The sequence below is a fragment of the Leptodactylus fuscus genome, chromosome 5, assembly GCF_031893055.1.
Source record: "Leptodactylus fuscus isolate aLepFus1 chromosome 5, aLepFus1.hap2, whole genome shotgun sequence".
NCBI classification, from domain to species: Eukaryota; Metazoa; Chordata; class Amphibia; order Anura; family Leptodactylidae; genus Leptodactylus; species Leptodactylus fuscus.
Window position 1 is genome coordinate 34,352,213 of NC_134269.1, and position 25,749 is coordinate 34,377,961.

General features: G+C 41.6%; 1 protein-coding gene across 1 annotated transcript; it reads left to right on the forward strand.

The window, feature by feature from the left end:
• Positions 1-2,227: 2,227 nt before the first annotated feature.
• Positions 2,228-23,607, forward strand: LOC142202925 (C-type lectin domain family 12 member B-like). The gene is made up of 12 exons (XM_075273313.1): positions 2,228-2,261; positions 4,917-5,051; positions 6,371-6,421; positions 8,634-8,672; positions 9,854-9,904; positions 10,309-10,425; positions 17,317-17,358; positions 17,804-17,881; positions 18,624-18,677; positions 18,813-18,961; positions 22,020-22,123; positions 23,277-23,607. Exons 1-12 carry the CDS (start codon positions 2,228-2,230, stop codon positions 23,407-23,409), a joined length of 987 nt encoding a protein of 328 aa, XP_075129414.1. The 3' UTR covers positions 23,410-23,607.
• The last annotated feature ends 2,142 nt before the right edge of the window (positions 23,608-25,749 follow it).

The window sequence follows — 25,749 nt, forward strand, 5'->3', positions numbered from 1 at the left end:
ATCAAATGGACAGGGACACTAGTTATATGTTTAGGTGTCAGGTTAACTTTGCTATTGAGTGGACGCTTTAGGGCAGTGTGAACAGCATCAAAACAGTAGGGGGGAAGAAGGTATTTACTCTATACAACATTGTTATCAGCTACAGTATCAGTGAGATTATCATCATCTAGGCACCTATTTAGTGCTAACCGTCACCTGTTAAGTTGTGATTATCACTCCCCTAAGCTGAACTACCCTGCAGTATCTAGGAACATTGCAAAAAAGCTATATCTCTATAGTGTTCCCTACTTTTCTTATTGAGTTATGTATTCTAATTTTAGCCCTAGCTATACCGTTGAAAGATTTTAGCTGACCATATTTGACATTAAAAGTTATGTTTTATGCTAAGTGTTGTTTGTTATAAGAGAAAGTGTAGCAGTCAGTGCCCATTGAGTTTGATGTTCTACTGTTCTGTCTACTCCTGTTTGAGACCACCCACCTGACAGCAGAGAGCCTAATTAGTATATTGGATGCTGAAACTAAGTACACTGATTGCTCAGTAAGGGAGCCTGCACACGGAGTTACGCTCTGCTCATTCTGAACGTAAAATTCAAATTGAATTTAGGGTAGTTGAATTTATGGAATTGAATTTAGGGTAGTTGCGTAGCTCCAAGTGGGAGAGCTCCTTCATATGAGCCAGTTGGGAGAGTTTCCTAAGGTAATGCAAGAGCAGAGGAGGAGAATCAGACACCCAATACAGGGGATTAGAGCTTTTACTGTTGTCAGTAGGTGAAGCCAAAGCCATATCTAGGATTTTGGAGGAAAGGTGGGCCACAGGTTTAGCAATATGCCTGCTGGTGTCAAGGGGATGGAAAGGCCACACACTTGATCAACGACCTGTTGGACTTGCATCCAGTAGGGGGTTATTTTTTCACACTCCGCACCAGATATAGAGTGATTGGAATATGTATGTAGTAGGGAAGGGGTCTTATACCATCTAGTAACCGATTTATAATTAGTTTCCTGCAGTCGTACACATTGGGATGGACCCTTGGAGCGTCTAAAAACAAGTGACATCGGAGGGGGATAAGGACAGTTGTAGTTCTTCCTCCCAGGCTCATATAAAGGCAGGATGCTCAGTCCACTTATCACAGTAAGATGTCTGTTTCTTCTGATGGACATAGAACATGTCCAATATTTGTCTCTTTTGAAGTTTATTAGTGTTAGAGAGTGAAGGGTGTGGTCTGGGAACAGGTATGTCCCAGCCAGGCAGCTAAGGGGTGTTTGGTAAAGACCCACACCAGGGAGGTCAGCTGACTAATCAAGGCCTGATAATAGTCTGAGTGTGAAGACTAGCAGTGTGGCACCACACTGACAGAGCTGAACTGTCCAGACCGGACCTCCAAAGCAGGTACTGTGCCACCCGTTGTTATTACCAAGGTGGGAGACTGGTAGCCAGTCTTCTGTATAGTCAGGGAAAAGTTTCCTTACGTTTAAGTTAGTTTCTCAGCCGAGAAGGGTTTTGTTTTGTTTATCCTGTGGCTTTGCAAAAGAAGTGTATGTTCTACAAGTGAATAAAGCCTAAACTTGTGTGCAATCCAGTGTCTGCGTCCCTGTTTCCTGCATGCTACAAGCGATTCCCCACATAGGGATCAGTGAAAACAGGTCCCATACAGGGGTCATATGGCCATGAAAACACGGACAGTTTTGTACATTTTGCACAATGTTCTTGTGAATGTAGCCTTATTTTTGCTGCCATATCAAACTGTTATTTCTCTTTTGCTTTCAGTCAGTGGTAAATATTGGTTTCGAGGAGGAAAAGAAAGACGTGTAAGGAGAAGAAAAACACAGAAGTGGGAGAAGTCTATGCTGGTCTGACTGTGTACAGGCAGTGGACCAAGCGTCCCTAGGGATGACTTCTTACTTGTTGGGTGTGATCTGCAATGCTCTGTTAGTCTTTGTCAGGAAGAGAAAGCAAAGTGAGAACCGTCATATGTTTTTTAGGACATACAGTAAGTCAATGACTCCGGAGTCTAGACAGAACTAATTGGAAGGTTCCTCCATTGACTGGACGGTTTCAGTCTATTAGACCTTGTCAGCACAGAGTTAGGTTGTGGTTCACAATCGGAGAAGGATTGACTACGTTATCTGGAGTCTTGGAAGAAGATAACGGACTGGAGATATTGACTGAAGATATTTGAAGACTATAGAAAAGTTAATGTGTATTTGAAGAAATAGCAGATACAGAATGCCGAACATTCATGGGACCGCTGGGAAGGGAGGTGAGTATAGTTCTAGTCTATGTGTTTTTTCTCTTTTGCAGATAAAGAGGTCTGGGGTACTTAGATATGAAGGGGCATCGTAAGGTCTCATTCACATGAGCTTTCCACTTTTTCACAGACCTAATGTTCATATAAAACAGACATGTCGGTCCATTTTGGGCCTTCGTATAACAGTGGAAAATGGCATGTCATGACTGTATCCTGATTGTCCATCACATGGCCATTTTAAAACCCATGAAAATCTATGGGTGTAGTTATGTATCCATCAAAATGGACCAAGATACCGCATATCAGTTTTTTTGACAAATGGTCTGTCAAAAAAATGAACATGTGAATACGCCCATTTACTCTCATTGTCACATGGTCATGTGAGTAAAGCCTAACATATATTAAAGGGTGGCCCCTTATGCAGCTGGTTAACACAACCTTAAAGCATACTTACAGATCTAATTAATGAATAGTACCGGTTAATATATGAAACTTTGTATTATATCTAGTTACTTTCTGCATATTAGTCTATAAAGAGGGCATGGGGATAGAAAAGACACTCAAATAAAAGTTGCTTTGACACTCTGCTGTTGTAAACTATTTTAACACCGCTAGGTTGTAGATAATGGGCTACTTGTGCACAGATTTAGGAAAAAAATCAATTAACTAGCTGGCAGGAGAATCCTACCCTGCCCTTCCATAAAGCTCTGTGTGTAGAGTTGAACAGGGGAAAATCTAATGTAAACAGGCAGTCAGATTGAAAATAAGGAGCTGGAGAATAGCTTAATAAGTGAAGAAGGAAACAGATCTCCTTAATAAAGTATATTACAAAGTTTCTTATTTTCACCTGTACTATTCATTTATAAAAACTTATTAATAACTGTACGTTACACTTTAATTACTCAATTATATGTTTGTATATTGCATATGATTATACAATATGATTTGTAAGATTTATTACTGTGAAACATTCATTTGAATCTTCAGGTTTATCATATTCTCTTCAGAAAAGGAGTTTGGATTTGATGACTTACTGTATCATTCTCATAACTGATATTGTGTTATATTTTGTACCAGTAAATCAGTACAATATTAAACATTACTAATGGTCATATACATTAGATGTATATCATCTCAACCCGCCAATTATAACTGGTTTGACCGACCATCAAATGTATACAGGGGCCTTCTGAGTCTTCCCAGATGAAGATTTTGGGGAAGATAAGGACCAGGCATTTAGATTTCATCTCAATCCCATGTTCTTGAGGAAGTAAGACTACATTCACATCTGCGCTGGTAATCCATTTTTTTCTATGGTCCCATGATGATAAAGTGAAGTGCTTTTAAGGTTTGCAAAAGCAGTGCAGAGAAAAATGCTGCAGAAAATGGAACATTTTCATAAGCATTTGAATTTGTGAAAAACGCAGCATGTTAATTTTGCCTGCAAATTTGCTGCATTTTCCCTATAGACTAATACGGGTGAAGAACAGTGTTTTTTTTTTCTGCAGCGTTTTTTAGCTGTGATATGTTATGTGGGGCCTTAGCCTTTAGCAGTTTTGCTGTCTTTTGACTAATCAGAAAAACTGATAAGACAATGCAGCGGGGAGCAAAGTCTAAGCCATTTATGGCTAAAGCATAGGCTTTCATTTGCTCCCAGTTTAGTGCACATCTCAGCCCAGCTTAGCATGCATGTACTGTATATGGGAGAGTCGGACAGGATAGCTTTTGTCAAAACAACCATTTTTCCGAGAGATACCTAAAGTGTATGGCATCTTAAATCAGCCACCCTACGTTGCAAATACTCAGCATTTTGGCCGCAGAGGAAACACCTCTGCAAACAGGGTTGGACTGGCCCACCGGGGAACCGGTGAATCCCCCAATGGGCCCCGAGCCCCGAATGTTAAGTCCTCATTGTACTAATGCAGATACATCGGTCAAGTGCCCCCAAACGAGCACCTGACCAATGCATCTGCATTTGCCTCAACACACACGGGCCCCCATTAGCTGATGCTGAAGCTTATGTCCTCCCGATATATAAGGAAAGGGTCCTGCAGGGTCCTGGCGGTGGGCCCCTAGAAACAATTCCACTGGTGGACCCTAGACACCCCAGTCCAACCCTGTCTGCAAAAAAAGCTGCATCAAAAAACAATGTTTTTTACATTAACAGTAAAGTGGATGGGATCCTGGATAATCCCATACACACATTGCAGAAAAAAAAAATCTGCAGTGGAAATGTTGCGATTTAAAAAACGCAGGCGTTTTTTTGCAAATTGCAGCAAATTAAATTATTCCTTCGGAAATGCTTTTCCATATAGAGATAATAGGACAGAGAGTCCGCAGAGGAAAAAACTGTAATGTGTTTCCGCAACATTTTTTTCCACAGTATTTGTTTGCCTGGTCTCGCTACGTGAGGCCTTAGACTGAAGCTGGTTTCGGACATCCGTAATGAGGCCACATTTTAGCATCACAACTGCAATACCTGGACTTTGTGGTTTTACTGAGTGGAACTTGGGTCAGCATACGATACTATGTGATCTAGAACCATGATAGGTCTGAGTATTATATTGGTGATAGTAATAGTAAAACGTGGCTGGGTTTAGTTGGCTAGAATTGGCCTAACTCCTTCATTTGGTTTCATGATGTTATCCGGGGTCTTCTTCTTCACAGTATGTGGATTCAGTGATGATGATGAAGCTGATGACTATGAGAATGTGATTGACAACAGGAAGGAACCAGCAGTACCGCAACGACTAAAGAAGGAGAGCAAAGCCACAGGCAAACGAGAAGATCTGCAGCTTAAATGTAAAATATTCACAAATTTTACAATATATCTTGTATCATGATCTGGTACTGCAGTTGTTGCAAAACTAAAACGTTATCCATGTCCTGATGTTCTCTGGTAGTATGTGCTTTTAAAGAGGTTGCAGAGCAGTGCGGTATGACGTGTCCAGTTTGTCATACATGTACTCCATTATATGTTGTTCTCTTGGCTGCAAGTAATAGGGCAGATCAAAGATTGATAGACCTAAAATGTGTGTTCTGCATAGTGTGAATATGATTGTTTCTGTGACACAATACCTGCCCATATCCCTTTCTATGAGCCATAGCAGCGACTGGCCTCCAGACTCCCAGGTGACAGGTGAGTATGATTTATTTTTGTTATATTTCAACTTCCCCGGCTTCCTCCAGTACTGCTGAAATTTCTAAAGTTGTCCATATAATACATAGTCACCTTTTTATTTGAATGCCTGATATGCAATACTACTTTTCTCCTGCAGTGGGTGCTGCAGGGAAAATGAGCACCCTGATTTTTTGAAGAGGCAGACCAATGACAATCAGCTGATCACCACAACGGCTTCAGTCTTAAAGGGGTTGTCCCATCACAAGGATCCTATCTATACTGCTTGTTAATGTGGATGTAAGACTTTTCCTAAATACACTGCTTCAGCAAAACTGCTTTGTCTGTCCACTATCTTACTTTATTCAATTTTTTGTGGACACAGCCCTGACCTAGCTGCTCCTGAGTCAAGTGATGTATCTGCTGCTCTCAGGGGGGAGGGAGGAGGGGCTAAGTGCAGGGAGCGAGCCTGTGTATCTAGATATTCCTGTGTCTACACCATGTGACCTACCTCCCTGCTCTCAGATAGGGGAGAGGAGTTGCTTTCATTTCTTCTGTTCTCCCAGTTATCAGGCTAGCTAACTCAATTGTGTTCATTATGGCAGAGACAGGCAGTGTCTGTATGTAACACAGAATGGAGTTGCTGCTGCCTGTACTTCATAGTCCAATGTGGGTGGGCGGAGCTACACGTGCATTTGGGGGTGGAGCTAAACGGCAGGTTGCCTGTGAAACCCCGCCCACCAAATTATGCAAGAAACCAGGAAGAAAGAAGATTTTACAAGAGTGAAGACTGCTGAGTATGTGAGGTGGGAATACCCCTTTAAGAGGGACTGTCTTCAAGAGAAAACCCATTTTGCCCTATAAAACATTGGAAGGGGTATGGATGGAAGTGTAGGAATATGAAACCTCGCCGATAGCTGGCCCATTAGGATTATAGCCAAAGGCCACCTTTGCAGTAAGATAATATCTGATCACTGTACAAATCTATTTACATATATTTCAGATATGTCTAAACCGGCAAATTCTGAGGACAGAGCAGATTACAGAATTCATGGTAAGAACGTATATATATTTATATCTTCTATGCGTGGACAATCATTCACTAATGTAACATATACTTAACCACTTCTGGTCCGCCCATAGACTATTTACGTCCATACAGTGGTTGCCTTGTTCTGACAGGATGTGCCGGTACGTCCTGCCAGAACACAGCAACTGCACGATATCGTGCAGCTGCTGATACAGGGAGCCGGCTGTAACTTCAGCCGGAGCTCCCAGAGAGAAGACAGGGGAGGTTTATTACCTACCCTGCCTTCTCGATCGCTGTGTATACAGTGCTCAATGTGCGCTGTATACATAGCTATGTGCGCCGCCATGATGGGGCCGCCCTCTGACTCAGCGGTCACGTGATCCGCCGGGCTCAGTGTCTTGCAAGAGCTGCTGGGTCCTACAGGATCCAGATCAGCTCTATAAGGTGCATATACAGCGTGCAGGAGGCTGTATTCCTCCTGCAACTGGGGCTAAATGTACTAGCTCCGGTTACAGGGGAAATCAGCCTCCATAACAAAGAAAAAAGTGATCAGATGTCCCCAAAGGTCTCTAATGACCTTATGGGGACAACATCTGAAAAGAAATGTCTAAAAAATTAATAAAAAAAGTTAAAAATGTTTGATCTTCACCATAGTGGAGTTCAGAGTGTGACTATTTGAGGTTGTGGACAGGGGTCTTTTATATACAGGCGCCATTACTACAGGTAGTGATTGGAGAACAGAGGAGCCTCTTACAGAAGAAGTTACAGGTCTGTGAGAACCAGACATCTTGCTTGTTTGTAGGTGACCAAATACTTATTTTCCACCATAATTTGCAAATAAATTCTTTCCTAATCAGACAATGAGATTTTCTGGATTTGATTTCTCATTTTGCTCTCATAGTTGTTGTCACCTATGATCTCAATCATAGGCCGACCTCATCTTTGTAAGTGGGAGAACTTGCACAATTGGTGGCTAAATACTCCCCCCCCTGTATATTCTAACATGATGATGATTCTGACATTACCAAGTGCGGGGGTTTAAAGGGGTTTCCCCACGAACATGGTCACATTTAAAATTTCAAACCATTGTGAGACATTTTCTCCAATTATAAAAAAAATATAATGAATTTAACCCCTTCCCACTGGTGACATTTTTAGATTTTTTTTTTTTGTTTTGTCCCCGCACCTTGAGAAACCACATAACTTTTTATTTTTCCTTTTATAGAACCATATGAGGGCTTAATGTTTGCAGGACAAATTGTTCTTCATAATGGTACCATTTATTATTCTGTATTATGTACTGGGAAGCTGGAAAAAATTCTGAATTTGAACTTGAGAAAAAGTGCATTTGTGCGACTTTCTTACGGGTCTTGTTTTTTTACGGCGTTCACTGTGCAGCCAAAATGATGTCACCTGTATTCTATGTTTTGGTACGATTCTGGGGACACCAAATTCATATAGTTTTATTTGCATGTTAATTTCCTAACAAAAATCTAAAACTTTGCAAAAAAATGTTTTTCTAAAAGACGCTATATTCTGACAACTGTAACTTTTTATATTTCTGTGTATAAGGATGGATAGAGCGTAATTTTTTGTGGTACCAGGCAGGGGTGAACTTGCCCTTTTCGCCACCCGAGGCGGACAACAGAAAGCCGCCCCCCTCCCCCCGGGAGGAGGGGGCGGAGCGGAGGGAGTGTGGCGGAGCGAAGGGGGCGGGGCTTAGCGGAGTTCGCAGGCAGGGAGAGGACCTGCTCTCTGCCTGAGTGTGAGGGGAGGCTGCTGGAGCAGCGCTGCTGCAGCGGCCTCCCCAATCCACCGCTCGGTGCTAAGCCAGTCCAGGACAGCTTGTCCTGGACTGGCTTAGGTAAGCAAAAATGCCGCCCTCCCTGGGGCCCTGGCATAGCGCCGCCTGAAGCGGTCGCTTCAGGTCGCCTCATGGGAGGTGCGGCGCTGGTACCAGGTGTACTTTTAGTTACACCATTTTGGGGAATGTTTATTACTTTGATTACTTTGTTCAAATTTTTATCACAGGCGAAACAGTGAAAAAATGGTGGTTTGGCACTTTTGATTTTTTTTCCTGGTACGGCGTTCACCATACATATAATGAATATGTCGGGTTGAGGTATCCGCTGCTCATCCTGTGGCATGTGAGGTGTAGAATGGGAGTTGTGGCACACGTTAATAAGAGTTCTATCCTGATGTACCTGTTTTCCTATCCTATGCTCTTTATTGTCAGGACCAAGGACAGTGCCACCATTTCAGCCACCGCCTATAGGTAAGAGGTGGAAACACCTAAAGATAACATTGCTCTTCCAGATACTTACCAATATATTTATTCAGAGATATCAACTCACCCTGGATTCCTCGGAGTCTCCTGGTTTTCAAGCCCCCTCAATTTTATTCACTGGTCCGTAACATCACCTCAGAGCAGTGAATATTAAAGGGGAGATCTTCTATTAATTTAGAGTTTAATTTTAATGATTTGGTGTTTGCAAGGATTTAAAGGGGTTGTCCCATCACAAGGATCCTATCTATACTGCTAGTTTATGTGGATATAAGACTTTTCCTAAATGCATTGCTTTATCAAAACTGCTTTGTTTGGCCGCTATCTTAATTTATTCACTTCATTGTTTACACTCCGTTTCTATGGCCCTTGGGATTATCTGCTCATTCGTCAAGTGATGTAGCTGCCTGCTCTCAGGGGGGAGGGAGGGGCTGGGAGCAGCTCTGAGCTGTTTGTGTCTTTAAGTAGCAGAGTTTCTCAGATAGGGGAGGTGAGAGCTCCGGGATATCTGAGCTCTTATCAGTCGGTTTAATTGAATTTGGCTGATAAGGACTGAGATAGGGAGTCCATTACCTCTGTATGTAATGCAAACTGACTCAAATCCAGCTCTGCTACATCAGCTTCACACTGTGGTAATTCATTTACAACCAATCCTGTGCAAGTGAAACCCCGCCCACCAATGTGCCGAGAAAGGCAGGAAGTGAAGAGAGCACAACAGCCTGCAGGTTAGTGAACAAGCGTCATGGGAATACCCCTTTAAACCCAAGAAGTGGAGGATATAAGGTTGTTATTCTACAGACTGAGCCACAGGCTCTATTAGTTTCAATAGAGGTCTTGTCGTCTATTAAGCTGCAATAGTAATGTATTATCCCTACGAAATGCATTGGTATATAGAGAGATTTCTAAAATAGTACATTGTATACTCACCGATAATAATATATTTTGTATCGCCAAAAAATATTTTAAGTGATCACTAAATGACTTCAATAAATGATGTAATTGTTTATTTTAAATAACCGCTAACAATCTGGGGTCTAATATTATTATATGCACTTAAAGGCCACTTCCAATTTTGCCGCGACTTGCCATTTGCGAATTTCCGTGTTCCTCTTGTCTATGAATGTGGACTATAGCTTGTTCCATTCATAGGACAGTCTGATATCTCCTTTTAGGTCTTGACTTCACCTCCCCAGCTGTAAACGCGGCATTCAGAGACGATACAGGTAAGGACGCACAAGGCTGTGAACGTGACCTACTAAAAGAGGAAGCAGTCCTAATTTATATGCTGTGGTTAGTGACTATGTGAGGGTTTGGGTTGACGCCGAGATTTTACTACCAAATGATCTATAATAATGCCAAAAAGATATCTTACTCTTGTGCGGAGGTGAAAGTTACAGATGTCCCCTTGGCAATGCATTCTGTGCTCCGGTGGTTCATTGTTATCATAGGAACACGGCCCTTGTAGCAGTCTCATCTCAGATAGGACTTTATAAGTTTCCCCCATTGTCTAAGAAGAACAAAATTGTTCTAAAAAAACAAAACTTTATAAAACCATATAAAAAATAATGAAAAATGTTTGTTGGGATGTCTCTCTATTCTCTGTCATTGGCATCTTGATGTCTTCCAGTGGACCATACCTCCGAGAAGAAGCACACTTGGCACTGGAAGGAGATGGCTCTGATTTTCTGCCTGGTTCTTATGTTTATTTTCTGGATTCTTCTGACCATCTTCATGTTTATCTATTGTGAGTATTTATCCAGGACAGAAGATTTCTAAATCCTCTCAATCTGAGGACGTCATTCCATAAAGCCAGCGAGAATGGTAAACCCTCTGGCCATCGGTGTTCCAGATTTCTAGAAAGCCTAGATGTCAGAGGCAAACTCAAGATTTTGAAAGGGGCTTCTAGTGCTGGTCAGACCAGCAAATCAGTATAGGGTCCCGATGTGGGCCCCGGCAATCACAGTCTAATGACTTTCCCTGTGGATAGGGCATCAGTATACAATACCGTGGGGGGCTACAAGAAAACACAAGCTTTGTTTAACCCCATAGAGACACAGCCCAAAAGTGACTTAAGGACCAGGCCTCTTTTTTCAAAACTGACATGTATCACTTTAAATGTCAATAACTTTGAGACGCTTTAACTTACACAAGTGATTCTGAGAATGTTTTTTCGTAACACATTGTACTTCATGTCAGTAGTAAATTTTCGACAATATGTTTTGTCTTTAATTATGAAAAAATAGGAAATTTGGTGAAAATTTTGAAAAAAATGCAGTTTTCAAACTTTGAAATTGCAAGCCTTTCAAATAAAAAGTCATACTACCCAAATTTTTTCATAAATATAATTAACCATGTCTCATATTTATGTGGCAATCAAATTTTAAGCACCCTTTCATTTTTTTCAGAAATTATAAGGCTTACAAGTCAAGCAGTAATTTTCCAAATTTTCAAGAAAATTTCAAAAACACATTTTTCAAGGGACTAGTTCAGTTCTGAAGGGAAATTGAAAGGCCTCTCTAATAAAACCCCCCAAAAGTCACCCCATTCTAAAAACTGCACTCCTGAAAGAATCCAAAACAGCAGTTAGAAAGTTTCTTAACCCTTTCAGCATTTCACAGCAATTACAGCAAAATGGAGGTCAAATTTACATTTTTCAATTTCTGTCACTAATATATTCATTTAGCCCTAGAATTTACACATTTACTAAGGGTTAAAGGAGAAACTGCACCCCACATTTTGTTACACAATTTCTCCCGAACACGACAATACCCCGTATGTGCTGGTACCCTAATGTACGGGCACACGGTCGCTCTCAAAACGGATGGAGCGCTAATTGGATTTTGTAGGCCAGGTTTTGCTAGAATACTTTTCAGGCACCATGTCCCGTTTGCAGAGCCCCCAAGATGCCAAAACAGGGGAAACCCCCAAAATGTCACCCCATTTTGGAAACTAGACCCCTCAAGGAATTTATCAAGGGGTATAGTGAGCCCTTTGACCCTACAGGAGTGTAGCAGAATTGGCCCAACAAAAGGAAAAGTAACATTTTTTGCTATAAAATGTTGCTTTAACCCCAAATTTTGCATTTCCACAAGGGGTTAAAAGAGAAAATGCACCCCACAAATTGTCAAGCATTTTCTCCCAACAACAGAAATGCCCCATATGTGGATGTAAAATGATCTATGGGCACGCTGTGAGGTCCAGAGCGGAAGGAGCGCTATTGGGATTTTGGAGGGCAAATTTAGCTGGAATCTGTTTCAGGCACCATGTTGCATTTGGAGAGCCCCTGAAGTGCCAGAACAGTAGAAACCCCCCCAAAATGACCCCATTTTGGAAACTAGACCCCTCAAGGAATTTATCAAGGGGTATAGTGAGCACTTAGACCCTACAGGTGTTTCACAGATTTTTTTACCATTGAGATGTGAAAATGAAAAATTACTTTTTTTATAATAAAATGTCACTGTAGCCCCAAATTTTTCATCTTCACAAGGGATTAAAGGAAAAATTGCACCCCACATATTGTTACACAATTTCTCCCGAACACGACAATACCCCGTAGCAGAATTGGCCCAACAAAAGGAAAAGTAACATTTTTTGCTATAAAATGTTGCTTTAACCCCAAATTTTGCATTTGCACAAGGGGTTAAAAGAGAAAATGCACCCCACAAATTGTCAAGCATTTTCTCCCAACTACAGAAATGCCCCACATGTGTATGTAAAGTGATGTATGGTCACACAGTGGGAGAGAACAATAGTTGGAGGGTAGATTTGGCTGCAATTGGTTTTAGTTACCATGTCACATTTGCAGAGGCCTTGAAGTGCCAAAACAGTGAAAGCCCCCAAAAATGTGACCCCATTTTGGAAACTAGACCCCTCAGGAAAATTATCAAGCGGCATAGTTAACACTTGGACCCTATAGGAGTTTCACAAAATAATTAACTATTGGGATGTGAAAATGAAAAATTTCCTTTTTTACAATAAAATGTTGCTTTAACCCCAAATTTTGCATTTCCACAAGGGGTTAAAAGAAAAAATGCACCCCACAAATTGTCAAGCATTTTCTCCCAACTACAGAAATTCCCCACATGTGTATGTAAAGTGATCTATGGTCACACAGTGGGAGAGAACAATAGTTGGAGGGTAGATTTGGCTGCAATTGGTTTTAGTTACCATGTCACATTTGCAGAGGCCTTGAAGTGCCAAAACAGTGAAAGCCCCCAAAAATGTGACCCCATTTTGGAAACTAGACCCCTTGACTTCAGTGACGTCAGTGTTAAATTGCACCCAAGTATAGCAAACATTTGGATGCAGCTTGTATGGCAATAATTTATTTTGCAGAAATTACTGCATAACCGTATGAAAGTAATTGTGTGCAGAATACGTGATGGTATAAGGAGGCGATATTCCATGGAAAATAAATTCTAAAATTAATATTCCATGGAAGTGTGGTACAATCTAAAGCACTCCTTCATGCACAGGCCAGGTTTATCAGGGCAGGTGTCACACTGATAAGTGGTGTCTCTCCTTATTCCTCTTTTGTAACACACTCTGCATCTTTTTTGGTTTTTCCCTTTTTTAGCAGTTTGGGGGACTTCACCGGGAAAATGTTGCCCTGGTACTATACGGGAACCATGAGTTTCAGAAGTACTGGGGCCTGGCACTTCTAGGTCCCCAAATATCAGGGTCTTGATAATTGTCTCCTGAAACTCAAGGAAAGTTCCTGTGTGGCCTGCACATCGTGATAGCACGTACGCGTTATACAATGCCATCTGAACCATGTGCACGGCCAGCTTTTTGTACCACACTCTTGTTTTTCGCATGGCACTGTAGGGCTTTAGGACTTGATCAGATAGATCAACCCCTCCCATGTACTTATTGTATGCCAGGATGCAGTCTGGCTTGGAGACAGTGGTACTGGTGCCACGCACAGGGACAGAGGTGCTGCCGCTGCCATGAATTGTGGTCAGTACAAAAACATCCCTCTTGTCCCTATACTTGACCAGCAGCATATTCTCATTGCAGACGGCACTACTCTCACCCTTTCTGAGGGGCTGCGCAATATGTGCCCTAGGGAGGCCTCTTTGATTTCTGCGCACAGTCCCACAAGCTGCAGTTCCTCTAGAACTCAGGGATCTAAAGAGTGGGATGCTGGTGTAAAAGTTATCTACATAGAGGTGATAACCCTTGTCCAGCAGTGGGTGCATCAAATCCCACACAATTTTCCCACTAACTCCTAGGATTGGGGGGCAGTCTGGGGGCTCAATCCTTGTGTCCCTTCCTTCATACACCCTAAATTTATAAGTGTATCCTGAACTGCTCTCACATAGCTTATACATTTTAATGCCATACCGTGCCCGCTTACTGGGCAAGTATTGGCGGAATTTTAGCCTCCCTTTGAAACTGATCAGAGACTCATCAATTGCAATGTTCTGATCAGGGATGTAGGACTCTGCAAATTTGGTACTAAAGTGTTCAATAACTGGCCTAACTTTGTATAAGCGGTCAAAATTTGGGGCATCTTGGGGCGGGCACTGGGAATTATCATTGTAATGAAGGAACTTTAGGATACTTTCAAACCGCTTCCTGGACATAGCCATTCGATAGATTGGAGTGTTGTGCAAGACATCTGTACTCCAATACTGACGAATTTTAGGTTTTTTCACTATGCCCATATGCAGAATAAGACCCCAGAAAATCTTCATTTCTGCTGCATTTACTGGGGTCCAGTTCTGTGGCCTGGCATAGGAAGAGGTGGCATTTTGTTCCAAAAATTGTACAGCGTACAAATTCGTTTGGGCCACCATAAGATCTACAAACTCATCAGAGAAAAAGATTTTGAAAAAGTAAGCCCTCAGTCTCAATTTGTATTCCTGACCGGGCAACAAAGTCAGGAAGCTGAGGTTCAAAATTTTCTGGTGGTGGGGTCCACATGGGCTCTACAGGTGTGGCAACTAAATCAGCAATTGTTCTGGGGCGCCTCCTTTGAGGTTGCTCATCACTGGATGAGGAGGAGGAGGAGGAAGAAGAGGAAAAATAAAGGAATGGGGCATTTTCCTCTTCTCCCTCGCTGGCGGTATCAGTGTCAGAGGCCAGTATGGCGTACGCCTCTTCTACTGAAAACCTTCTTTGGGATGATTGGGACTGTTGGGACATTTTTGTGTGTGTGTGGTGTTTTACTTGAGTATATAAAACTTTATTTCTTGAAACTTTATTGAAAATTCAAAGTGTGGGGTGTGTGTTGTGCTTTAACACGTGTATTTGATGTAAAAAAAAAAAAAAACCTGCAAAAAAAGTACAGATGTGATCACTAACGTTTATTTGTTACTGATCACTGTGCTGAGTAGCACAAAGGAAAAAAAAAAGATTCTTTTCTTCTAACTAAAATTGAATTAACTAGAAAAAAAGTGCGCAAAAAGTACAGATGTGATCAGTAACGTTTATTTGTTACTGATCACTGCGTTGAGTTTAGCACAACGGGAAAAAAAAGATTCTTTTCTTCTAACTAAAATTGAACTAATAAAATATAAAATAGACGGAGCAGTCTATATATATTTTATTACTAAGTCTAACTAGAAAAAAAGTGCGCAAAACAGTACAGATGTGATCAGTAACGTTTATTTGTTACTGATCACTGCGTTGAGTTTAGCACAACGGAAAAAAAAAAGATTCTTTTCTTCTAACTAAAATTGAACTAATAAAATATAAAATAGACGGAGCAGTCTATATATATTTTATTACTAAGTTTAACTAGAAAAAAAGTGCGCAAAACAGTACAGATGTGATCAGTAACGTTTATTTGTTACTAATCACTGCGTTGAGTTTAGCACAACGGAAAAAAAAAAGATTATTTTCTTCTAACTAAAATTGAACTAATAAAATATAAAATAGACGGAGCAGTCTATATATATTTTATTACTAAGTCTAACTAGAAAAAAAGTGCGCAAAACAGTACAGATGTGATCAGTAACGTTTATTTGTTACTAATCACTGCGTTGAGTTTAGCACAACGGAAAAAAAAAAGATTCTTTTCTTCTAACTAAAATTGAACTAATAAAATATAAAATAGACGGAGCAGTCTATATATATTTTATTACCAAGTCTAACTAGAAAAAAAGTGCGCAAAACAGTACAGATGTGATCAGTAACGTTTATTTGTTACTGATCACTGCGTTGAGTTTAGCACAACGGAAAAAAAAAAGATTCTTTTCTTCTAACTAAAATTGAACTAATAAAATATAAAATAGACGGAGCAGTCTATATATATTTTATTACTAAATCTAACTAGAAAAAAAGTGCGCAAAACAGTACAGATGTGATCAGTAACGTTTATTTGTTACTGATCACTGCGCTTTAGAAAAAAACTGAGTTTAGAAAAAAATTCTTCTCCTAGCTAAAATTGAACTGCAATAATACAGATAGAAGTGTGTGTATATATATATATATATATATATATATATATATATATATATATATATATATACACACACACACTATATCTTTATTGCAGAAACTAACTAAAAAAAAAACCCCAAGAAGGGCTTTCCAAAAAAAGTTCTGCTGGTAAAGTGTTAATTTTACCAGCAGTCAGGAAGAAGGGGGAGGGAGGCTCTGTTCTGCACCCACTGGCTAGGTGCAGATTGCAGAACTTTTTAGGAGCTGATGCAGCCAGACGTGAGATCAGAGGTTGGTGGAGAGGGGGGATGGGAAGGGGATGGGAAGGGGATGGGAATGGGGATGGGAGGGTGGAGTGGCTGGTGGAGTGGCTGGGGGGAGATTTTTAGGAATGACAGGAGAGGGTGGCTGGCAGCAGCAGCGACGGAGCTCTGATCAGATCAAATATGTCACTGAAGACACGCAGCAGCAGCGGTAACGCACAGAAGGCTCACAGGGCAGCACGGAGGTCTACTCTGCTCGCAAGTCCCAGGGGAACTGACATGGGAAGCAAAGTGACCCCCGGTTAACACTGTCCTGCAAGCCTGCAATTGGTTGATCGGCCGTGACACGTGCCAATCAACCAATTGCAACATCTGGAGGGTTGGCGCCACTGTACGCCCCCCAAACACTCGACAGGGATTGGTGGTATGTATACCTCCAATCCCTGTCACTTTTACTGACATCTGCCGGCGCAGATCCAATGATCTGTGCCGGAAAGCTGCCGGAAAGCTGAAATTTACCGATCTGAATAGATCGGTCATTTTCAGCAATCTAAGTGGCAGGGAGGGGGTTAAACCTCCCGATTCACGTGGAAAAGGTTGTCTGCTGTCATGGACAGCAGCAACCTTCTTACAGTTAGCGTCTCTTGAGACGCGGAGACTATTTATAACCATGACGTACTATTACCTCATGGGTCGCTAAGTACCAAGCTCCCATGAAGTAATAGTACGTCAAAGGTCGCTAAGGGGTTAAAATTGAAGTTCAGCTGCAATACCAGCCACAGTCAATAGACAAGGGTGGCGCTGTTTGGTGAGGAAAAAATCAGACACCATTTTTAATTTCATACTTTAGCAGTCGACACTGTGTAGGAGTCAGTACATAACAGACTATTTTTAATGCAGAACATGAAGGTAGGTTATAAGAGGTGCACACACCTCAGTATTGTAATATGTCTAACCGTAACAAATTTCTAATTCCATTTCAGATTCCAGCATCTCAAGACAACTGGAAGAGATGAAGAAGAACGGTAACTAGCATGTCCGCTTATTCCAAACTAGACATGAGTAAACTAGAGTAACCACTGCACACCGACATAGTATAAAGCCACAGCCCGCACATCCACATGTTATACATTGACCTATCTTGCCAATAGACAAGAGTGTCCTGTTTTGGGTGGAAAAAGCAGACACCATTTTTATTGTTAAATAGCCCCTTTAAGATACCACTCGATACCTTGTAGGCATCGGTACATAAGATGGAGAAACTGAAGGCAGCCTATAAGTTGTGTATACACCATAGTAATATATGTATAATTGTATAACAAATTCTAATTCCATTTCAGACTCCAGCATCTCCAGTCAACTGATAGAGCTGAAGATGAATGGTGACTATCACGTCAGCTAATACCACATTATATATAGGAGTATCCAAGGCTATAACCTTGCCATAACTAGTTTCTGATTCTTACACAGTGTCCTATGTCCAGGACTCAACCGAGAAAGAAAGAGGAACGTGGAAGGAAGACTTAATGAAGGTCAATGAAACATTGGGCAAGTAGAACTTTTCATCACAATTTACCGGGGTCCCTACCATATCCTGTGCTCATGGATGCAGCTGGTTCTCTCATCCCAAATCTCTCAACACAGCTGCTAAAATACTTCCAGGTTACAGAACCAGGGATGACAGATGCTTGGACAAGGTTCCGAGAGAGATAGAAGGAAGCCATAGACTTCTTGGACTACCACCCTCTGACTTGTAGGCTACAAAACACTTTAGGCCTATGGCCTAAAAGTTTCCAGGAGCACAGAGAAGACATCTTCATCCTGGAGAAGGTGGCGCGTTGATGTCACAACATCATGCCTCATTCTCCAGAATCTTCATGTCCTTGTAGGTTGCAGGAATGTTAATTCAATGGGACAGTTTATATAAGGGGAACATTAATGTGGGAAACAGGGGAAACTAGAGGGGGAGAGGAGGCACATTGTGTTTTCACAACACCAACAGACGTCATGGTTTTGTGATAAAGGGGCTTTTTCATGGCTTCAGTACCAATCACTCCCCCTCCCCATACGCCCCATATCACCTGTTGTTAAAAATGTGAATCTCACCCCCGATTCCATTCTTCTGGCCACAGCTCCTGAAGGCAAAGTGCTGGTCCTGGTCACCACCATGTGGTGCATTTATTTGCATGATGTGTCCTTCGATTCAATAACTGGTGTGAATGAAGGCAATCTACACACCTATAACACATGTCGTCAAACTCTGTATCCTAACATTGCTTGTATATTTCAGTGAATGAAATAACTGCCCTAAGATCAGATGTATTATTCATGAAAATATTCTTGGGTAAGTCTACCAAGAAGGCATTGTTTTTCCTTGAGTTAGTATGCCCTGTATAAACCTCTTGTACCTATCTACCTGTATGTGATGTACTATGCAACCTAGTGTACAGGGATTTCATGTTCTCATTATATTCGCTAGGTCTCTGTACTTCCTGTCCGACGGACTGGACTCTGCTCGGTTCAAGTTGCTATTTCTTCTCTACATCTCATCAGACATGGGAGAATTCACAGAAGGATTGCAAGAGAATGGATTCCTCCCTCCTCATTCTGAGTAACAAGAATGAACTGGTAATTTCTTAAGACTTCTCAGAGTATTAAGGTGTTTTCATTGAGCAAAATAAATTGGGGTGGGACACTCATATGGCTACAAACCCACATAAAGGGGGGGGGGGGCACATCTGTTCCTTACATATACATCACACTGACTTGGATGAGAACTGTGTAATGCTTCATTTTCCCTCTGGGGGTGCTGCAGGGAGGTTGAAATCATGATTGCTGAGGGTCCCAGCAGCAGTCTGGTCAGCTTATTGTCAATGTACTGTTCTAACAATAAGGGATATTCCATAGTGGACAATCCCTTTAATTATCCACCACTATATTTCATGTTGGCAGACGATATGTAGAAGTGACAACATTCCTTCGATATAGCACATAATCTGGAGTCAAATTAGGAGGACAAAACTTGTACAAGTAAGGCTCTGTTCACATTGCATTTTCCCTTAAAGGGAACCTGTCACCATGAAAATGTGGTGTAACCCACAGGCAACATATTGTAGACTAAGATATACGTATAGGTTTTTGGGAAAAGAGTCAGTATAACTCGTAATTTATCCATTTATTTCTCTGTTGTTTCTATACTTGGAATTGAGTCCAGTGGGCAGTCCTAACGCTGATTGACAGCTGTCTCTGTGTACACAGTCACTGTTAGGACCGCCCACTGGGTTCAACTACACCTTTTAAGCATAGAAATAATATAAATTAATAAAAATAATTACCGTATATCCTCGAGTATAAGCCAAATTTTTCAGCCCAGTTTTTGTGCTGAAAAAGCCCCCCTCGGCTTATAATCGAGTCAGCAAAAAATAAATAAAAAATATTTTTTTAGGGGGGGGGGGGGGGTCTATGACCAGCCACAATATTAATGTATAGAATCTCCCATAACATAGTGCACATAAAAGAAAGAAGATTTAAAAAAAATTTACAAATGAAATTTCTAAATCCCTCCTTTCCCTAGAATACATACAAAAGTAGAAAATTACTGTGAAACACAAACACATTAGGTATCTCTGTGTCTGACAGTGCCCGGTCTACTGAATATAGGGGATCTGCAGTGCTCCTCTTCCGTCAGGAAGGGGTTAATAGGAGCACTGCAGATCCCCTATATTCAGCCCTGCTGAATTCCAAGTGGGGGAAAAAAAACCCAGTCCTCAAGCTCAGGGAAGGGGCAGACAGACAACCAAAACACCCCCTCCCCTTCCCCAGCATCTACTGCACCCAAAAACTCCGACCATTTTAATTTTTGAAATTTTCCAGTAGCTGCTGATTATGATGATGATGATACCTGCTGATTATACAACAGTGTCATGGTGACAGGTTCCCTTTAATGTGCAGGACATACAGTGGTATACAGAGCTGATAACCCTTAACTTACTTTCAGGCAACTTTTGATTTTCTATCAGTATTTTTGTCATTAATACCTTTTGTAATATACTTTGTTTGAGAGTGAAGGGTGTGGTCTGGGAAGACAGGTATGTCCCAGCCAGGGAGCTAAGGGGTGTTTGGTAAAGACCCACACCAGGGAGGTCAGATGACTAATCAAGGCCTGATAATAGTCTGTGTGAAGACTGGGAAGTATGGCACCACACTGACAGAGCTGACCTGTCCAGACCGAACCTCCAAAGCAGGTACTGTGCCACCCGTTGTTGTTGCCAAGGTGGGAGACTGGTAGCCAGTCTCCTGTATAGTCAGGGAAAAGTTTCCTTACGTTTAAGTTAGTTTTCTCAGCTGAGAAAGGTTTTGTTTTGTTTATCCTGTGGCTTTGCAATAGCAGTGTATGCGTTGCATGTGAATAAAGCCTGAACTCGTGTGCAATCCAGTGTCTGTATCCCTGTTTCCTGCGCTGCTACAAGCATTTACCTTAGCGGTTCCCCACAACTTTAATACCAGATTTTGCCTCCTTTCTGTGAAATCCTGTATTTTTCACCCTTCCCTTTGTTCTTGTTTTGAAAGCTGTTCCTGCCTCTCACTGAATGTGACTCTGATAAATATCCCAAACCCGACTGTTTTCAACCAATGATATCTCTGGAAATCTACATAACATTAGAGTCTCCTCTTTTATATGACACCATAAGTAAGATTGTTTGTTTTTAATGTCCGAGATATCGCTATATGAAGTCCTGCAAGCAGCACTTTTCTCTCCACTTTTCGTGCAGAAACCGAGCGGAAAAAACACGGACCCCATTATAGTTTATGGGGTCTGCGGGTTTCCTTAGGTAACCGTTTTTGTATGTGCATAGGTTTCCGTTCGGGGGATCCCCAAGCAGACTCCCCGAATACATATGTGGATAGGGCCTTACACAGTCCCCTACTCCAAGCCTGCACTCTATGCACAGTAAATTCATTGAGAGGCAAAAACAGCTCTCAGTATAGAAGCAAGAGAAAGAGTACAGTGCAGGGTACATTGTATGGGAAGAGCACCACTACATTGTACGGGGAGAGCACATATGCTATGTAAGGGCAGAGCACCACTGCTATGTACGGGGAGAGCACCACTGCTATGTACAGGAAAAGTACCACTGCTGTGTACAGGGAGAGCACCACTGCTTTGTACAGGGACAGCACCACTGCTATGTAAGGGGAGAGCACCACTGCTATGTACGAGGAGAGCACCACTGCTTTGTACGGGGAGAGCACCACTGCTTTGTACAGGGAGAGCACCACTGCTTTGTACAGGGAGAGCACCACTGCTATGTACAGGGAGAGCACCACTGCTATGTACGGGGAGAGCACCACTGCTATGTACGGGGAGAGCACCACTGCTATGTACGGGGAGAGCACCACTGCTATGTACGGGGAGAGCACCACTGCTATGTACGGGGAGAGCACCACTGCTATGTACAGGGAGAGCACCACTGCTATGTACGGGGAGAGCACCACTGACTCATACAAGTCCATCCTGGTGCTATTTACATGCAGTTGAGAGAAAAATTTATATCTGAGCACGCCACTCTGCTTTTTTCTTTCTATCTTAAATATTATTCTCAGTCATCAAAGTAGACTTTGAGGGTCAGTAAAAGATAATAAGAATACATTTTCTTGTGTCTAAGATCTGTTCACCTCCCACCAGGATGCACTTCGTCCATTAATTGGAAATAAGAGATTCTGGATTGGGCTCAAGAAATTCGAAAGAAATAGTTGGCGTTGGGTGGATGGAACAATCCCCGTGTACACGTGAGTGATGAATACATATATTTTAAATAATACATATTCTGAAAGCTGTTATACCCCCACTATATTGTTCATTGGATCTAAAACGCTATACTACTACGGTAGTACTGAATTAATGGGTCTGTCATATTCCCATAGGAAGGCACTATTGAGGTTTTAGCCCCCTTTTGTAACATGGCCTCTCCAACAGATTCCCTTCTTGACTATATGTTGCTGTACAACTTGCATTATTGCCAAAAACAATAAAATTTTCTCCTTTCTGACAGTGGAAGGTTGTGTATAATAAATCCTCTTTGTTCAGCTCACCAGAGGGCAGGGTTAATACATTTATGATGGACAGACTGCCAGCCATGAAAGTAAATCATAAATTAGATCATAGAAGTTTGTCTTGCCCTGGTATGTTGAGTTTCACCTGAAAGCCCCCTTGGCTACTGGACCTAGTCCTAAATGCAATCGCTATGACAAGTAAAGTTACACCAGTGCACATGACATGATGATTGACAGCTGAGAACAAACCTATGACCTTGGCTATTTAAAGGGTTGTTCAATTAAGGGTACTTACCCCATATCCAAAGGGGAGGGGATAAATGTCCCATTGCTGGAGGTCCAACTGCTGGGTCCCCCAACAATCAGGAGAACTGGTGACTGATTGTGAACAGAGCACTAGCGTGTTTGCGTAAGTGGCGCACCATTCACTGCTATGGGGCTGTGGGCACTGCCAGAGATGACATTCCCAGCAGCCCCATAACACAGCATAAGGCTAGGGTACACTCTTATCACTCGACCATAGATTGCTGTGTCACCCTGCAAATCCTTCACTTATGTTTGTGAATTAAGTCTTATTGCGACACCTAGTGTGCCGAGACTGTCACTTCTAGTCGTACGTTTTTATAGCTTATTGTGTACATTTATTGCCTGAAGCTAGTAATGTGTAAACTCAGATTTTTTTTTTTTGGCTGGGGGCGTCTCAGTTCGCCGCAGGCAGCAGAGAGCCTAGGTTCACCCCTGCATACAATCATACAAGCCTGCTACTACTAGGTTGATACTTATATGATTTTCACAATCAAGGCTAAATTGCTAAAATGATATGTTTTAGGCATATAAACGGGTGTATTCTTCTAATCCTGTATACTGATATTATACCTTTCCTTTACAGTAACTGGAATCGAGGTGAACCCAATAACTATGCTTACAGCGAGCACTGCACAGAGATGATCGCAGGAGGATGGAATGACTTGGAATGCAGCAAAACAATAGATTATGTCTGCAAAAAATCACCTAAATGCTGAGTCTGTAACTCAGGTCAATGCACAGTTGCTTGTTAAGCTGGCAAACGGTTGTATGCTACTCAGATGGCAGAGCTATAGCCACCATACAGGGGACATGACATCCAATGCCACTAAGGGGAGCTCATTTCATTTTTTTAATCCAAGACTAGCTCTTTTATTGGTTGTATAGAAATTTGGGCCATGGACAATATATAAATGTACATATACAAATTACTATTGTACTCTACTAAATAACACATAAAGCTCAGCACTTTGTATACCTGCCATACAATGACATATAATGCTTCCGTACAATACCCAAAAATATTACCATCCAGTGCCTAAATACTTCCAACTTATTAACCCATCCATGCCAATTTCCTGGCATAGATGGGTGTTAATGTGACACATTTTTGGTGCACGGCTCCAATATATTCTATGTGCTGAGCCTAACTCACTGCTTTTTGAGAAAGTGGATGGAGAGGGGCTGAGAGTGTGGTGGGGAAGCCTTGTCTGACAAATTACTTAGGCCAGAAAGCTGGCAATATTTTTAAAGGGGTTGTCCCATAACAAGGATCCTATATATACTGCTAGTTTATGTGGATTTAAGAATTTTCCTAAATACATTGTTTTATCAAAACTGCTTTGTTTGGCCGCTATCTTAATTTATTCACTTCATTGTAGACACTGCGTTTCTATGGCCACTGGGCTTATCTGCTCATTTCCCAAGTGACCTAGCTGCCTGCTCTCAAAAGGGAAGGGAGGGACTGAGTGCTGCTTATGTCTGACAAGTAATGGAGCTCCTCAGATAGGGGAGGGGGGAGGTGAGAGCTTCGAGATTACTGTGCTGTCTATCTTCAGCTCTTCCACTTATCTGCTGGTTTAATTGAATTTGGCTGATAAGGGCTGAGATAGGGAGTCCGGTACCTCTGTATGTAATGCAAGCTGACTCAAATCCAGCTCTGCTACATCAGCTTCACACTATGGTAATTCATTTACAACCAATCCCTCATTACTGATTGCAAACATAGCAGATAGCAGAGCAAGTGAAACCCCGCCCATCAATGTTCCCAGAAAACCAGGAAGTGAACAGAGCACAGAGCCTGAAGGTTGGTGAACAACGGTTATGGGAATACCCCTTTAACTGTAAAAAACCTTAAAAGTATCTAAATAAAATTGTTATAAAATGCCTAAACAGTAAAGGAAATAATAGTAAAGTCCCTGGTGGTCTAGGGCAGTGAAAGGGTTATTAGTAAAGTCATTGGTGGACCAAGGCAGTGGAAGGTTACATGTTGCTGTTCCCTCTCAGGGTGCTTTCAAGGGTTCAGTCTTTGGGAGTGAGTAGCCGTCTTTATGTAGATTATATATACGTTACATTATATTACATATATCATCTCTCTTTATGTAGATTATATATACATTACATTATATATTTTATATATATCATCTCTCTTTATGTAGATTATATATACTGTACATGCCACACTCTCCAGATTGCTGGAATGGTGCCATATTATAAGACTAGTTTAATAAAATCTAATTTCTCAAGTGGAAAGCAAATTTACACACAACTCACTAGTATCCAGAGGTGTTTGTATCTCCTAGATGCTGATTGACAATTGTTAAAAAATATTAAGTAAATATAAATGTATAATTAATAATTAGTCATTTCTTTCATAATTCATTTGTCTTTATTCATTCTTTCTTTCAGTAAATGTTGATTTTGTAATATTATGAATTTTTTTAGTCTGAGTCAATATTGTATTCATATTTGGATTGCTATTAATCCATTATTAATAGTGCTATGGCTGTCACTGTTAGGCTGCGTTCACACGGAGTTTTTTTGGTCAGGAGTTTGATAAGGAATCTGTTTCAAAATCTTGACCAAAAAACACCTTACCGTACAGTCCTATGTAATCCGTTTTTTTTTTCTGCTAGCGGATTTTCCGGTAGCAGGAAAAATCCGCTAGCGGAAAAAAGAATCAACATGTCCATTCTTCAGGCGGATACCGCCTCAGGAAATCAATACAAGTCAATGGGAGGTGGAAAAACCGCTAGCGTTTTTTTTTGCCAGAAACCTCTAGCGCCAGGTGGATTTTCCACCTCCCATTGACTTGCATTGATTATTTTCAGGCGGAAACGCCTGAAAAACGCTTCAAAAAACGATGCAAATGAGTTCTCTCTCAGCACTGGGGGCGTCCCCAATGCTGCGAGAGAAATCTCCATCGCCGCCTCTGTCTGCATCTGGAACGGCCTCTCCCTGCGTCTTCTTCCGGTGCTGGCTTCAAACTTCTAGGCATGCGCAGTCGGCTCTGTCATGGGGCTTCAGGCAGAGCCGACTGCGCATGCCCGCAGCCATTT

Excerpts from the sequence above, each read along its gene's own strand:
- LOC142202925 (XM_075273313.1), top strand. The coding sequence starts at position 2,228 with ATGCCGAACATTCATGGGACCGCTGGGAAGGGAG. Across the intron at positions 6,422-8,633 it reads AGCAGATTACAGAATTCATG|GACCAAGGACAGTGCCACCA; the intron begins GTAAGAACGTAT and ends CTTTATTGTCAG. Across the intron at positions 17,359-17,803 it reads GGAAGAGATGAAGAAGAACG|TGTCCTATGTCCAGGACTCA; the intron begins GTAACTAGCATG and ends ATTCTTACACAG.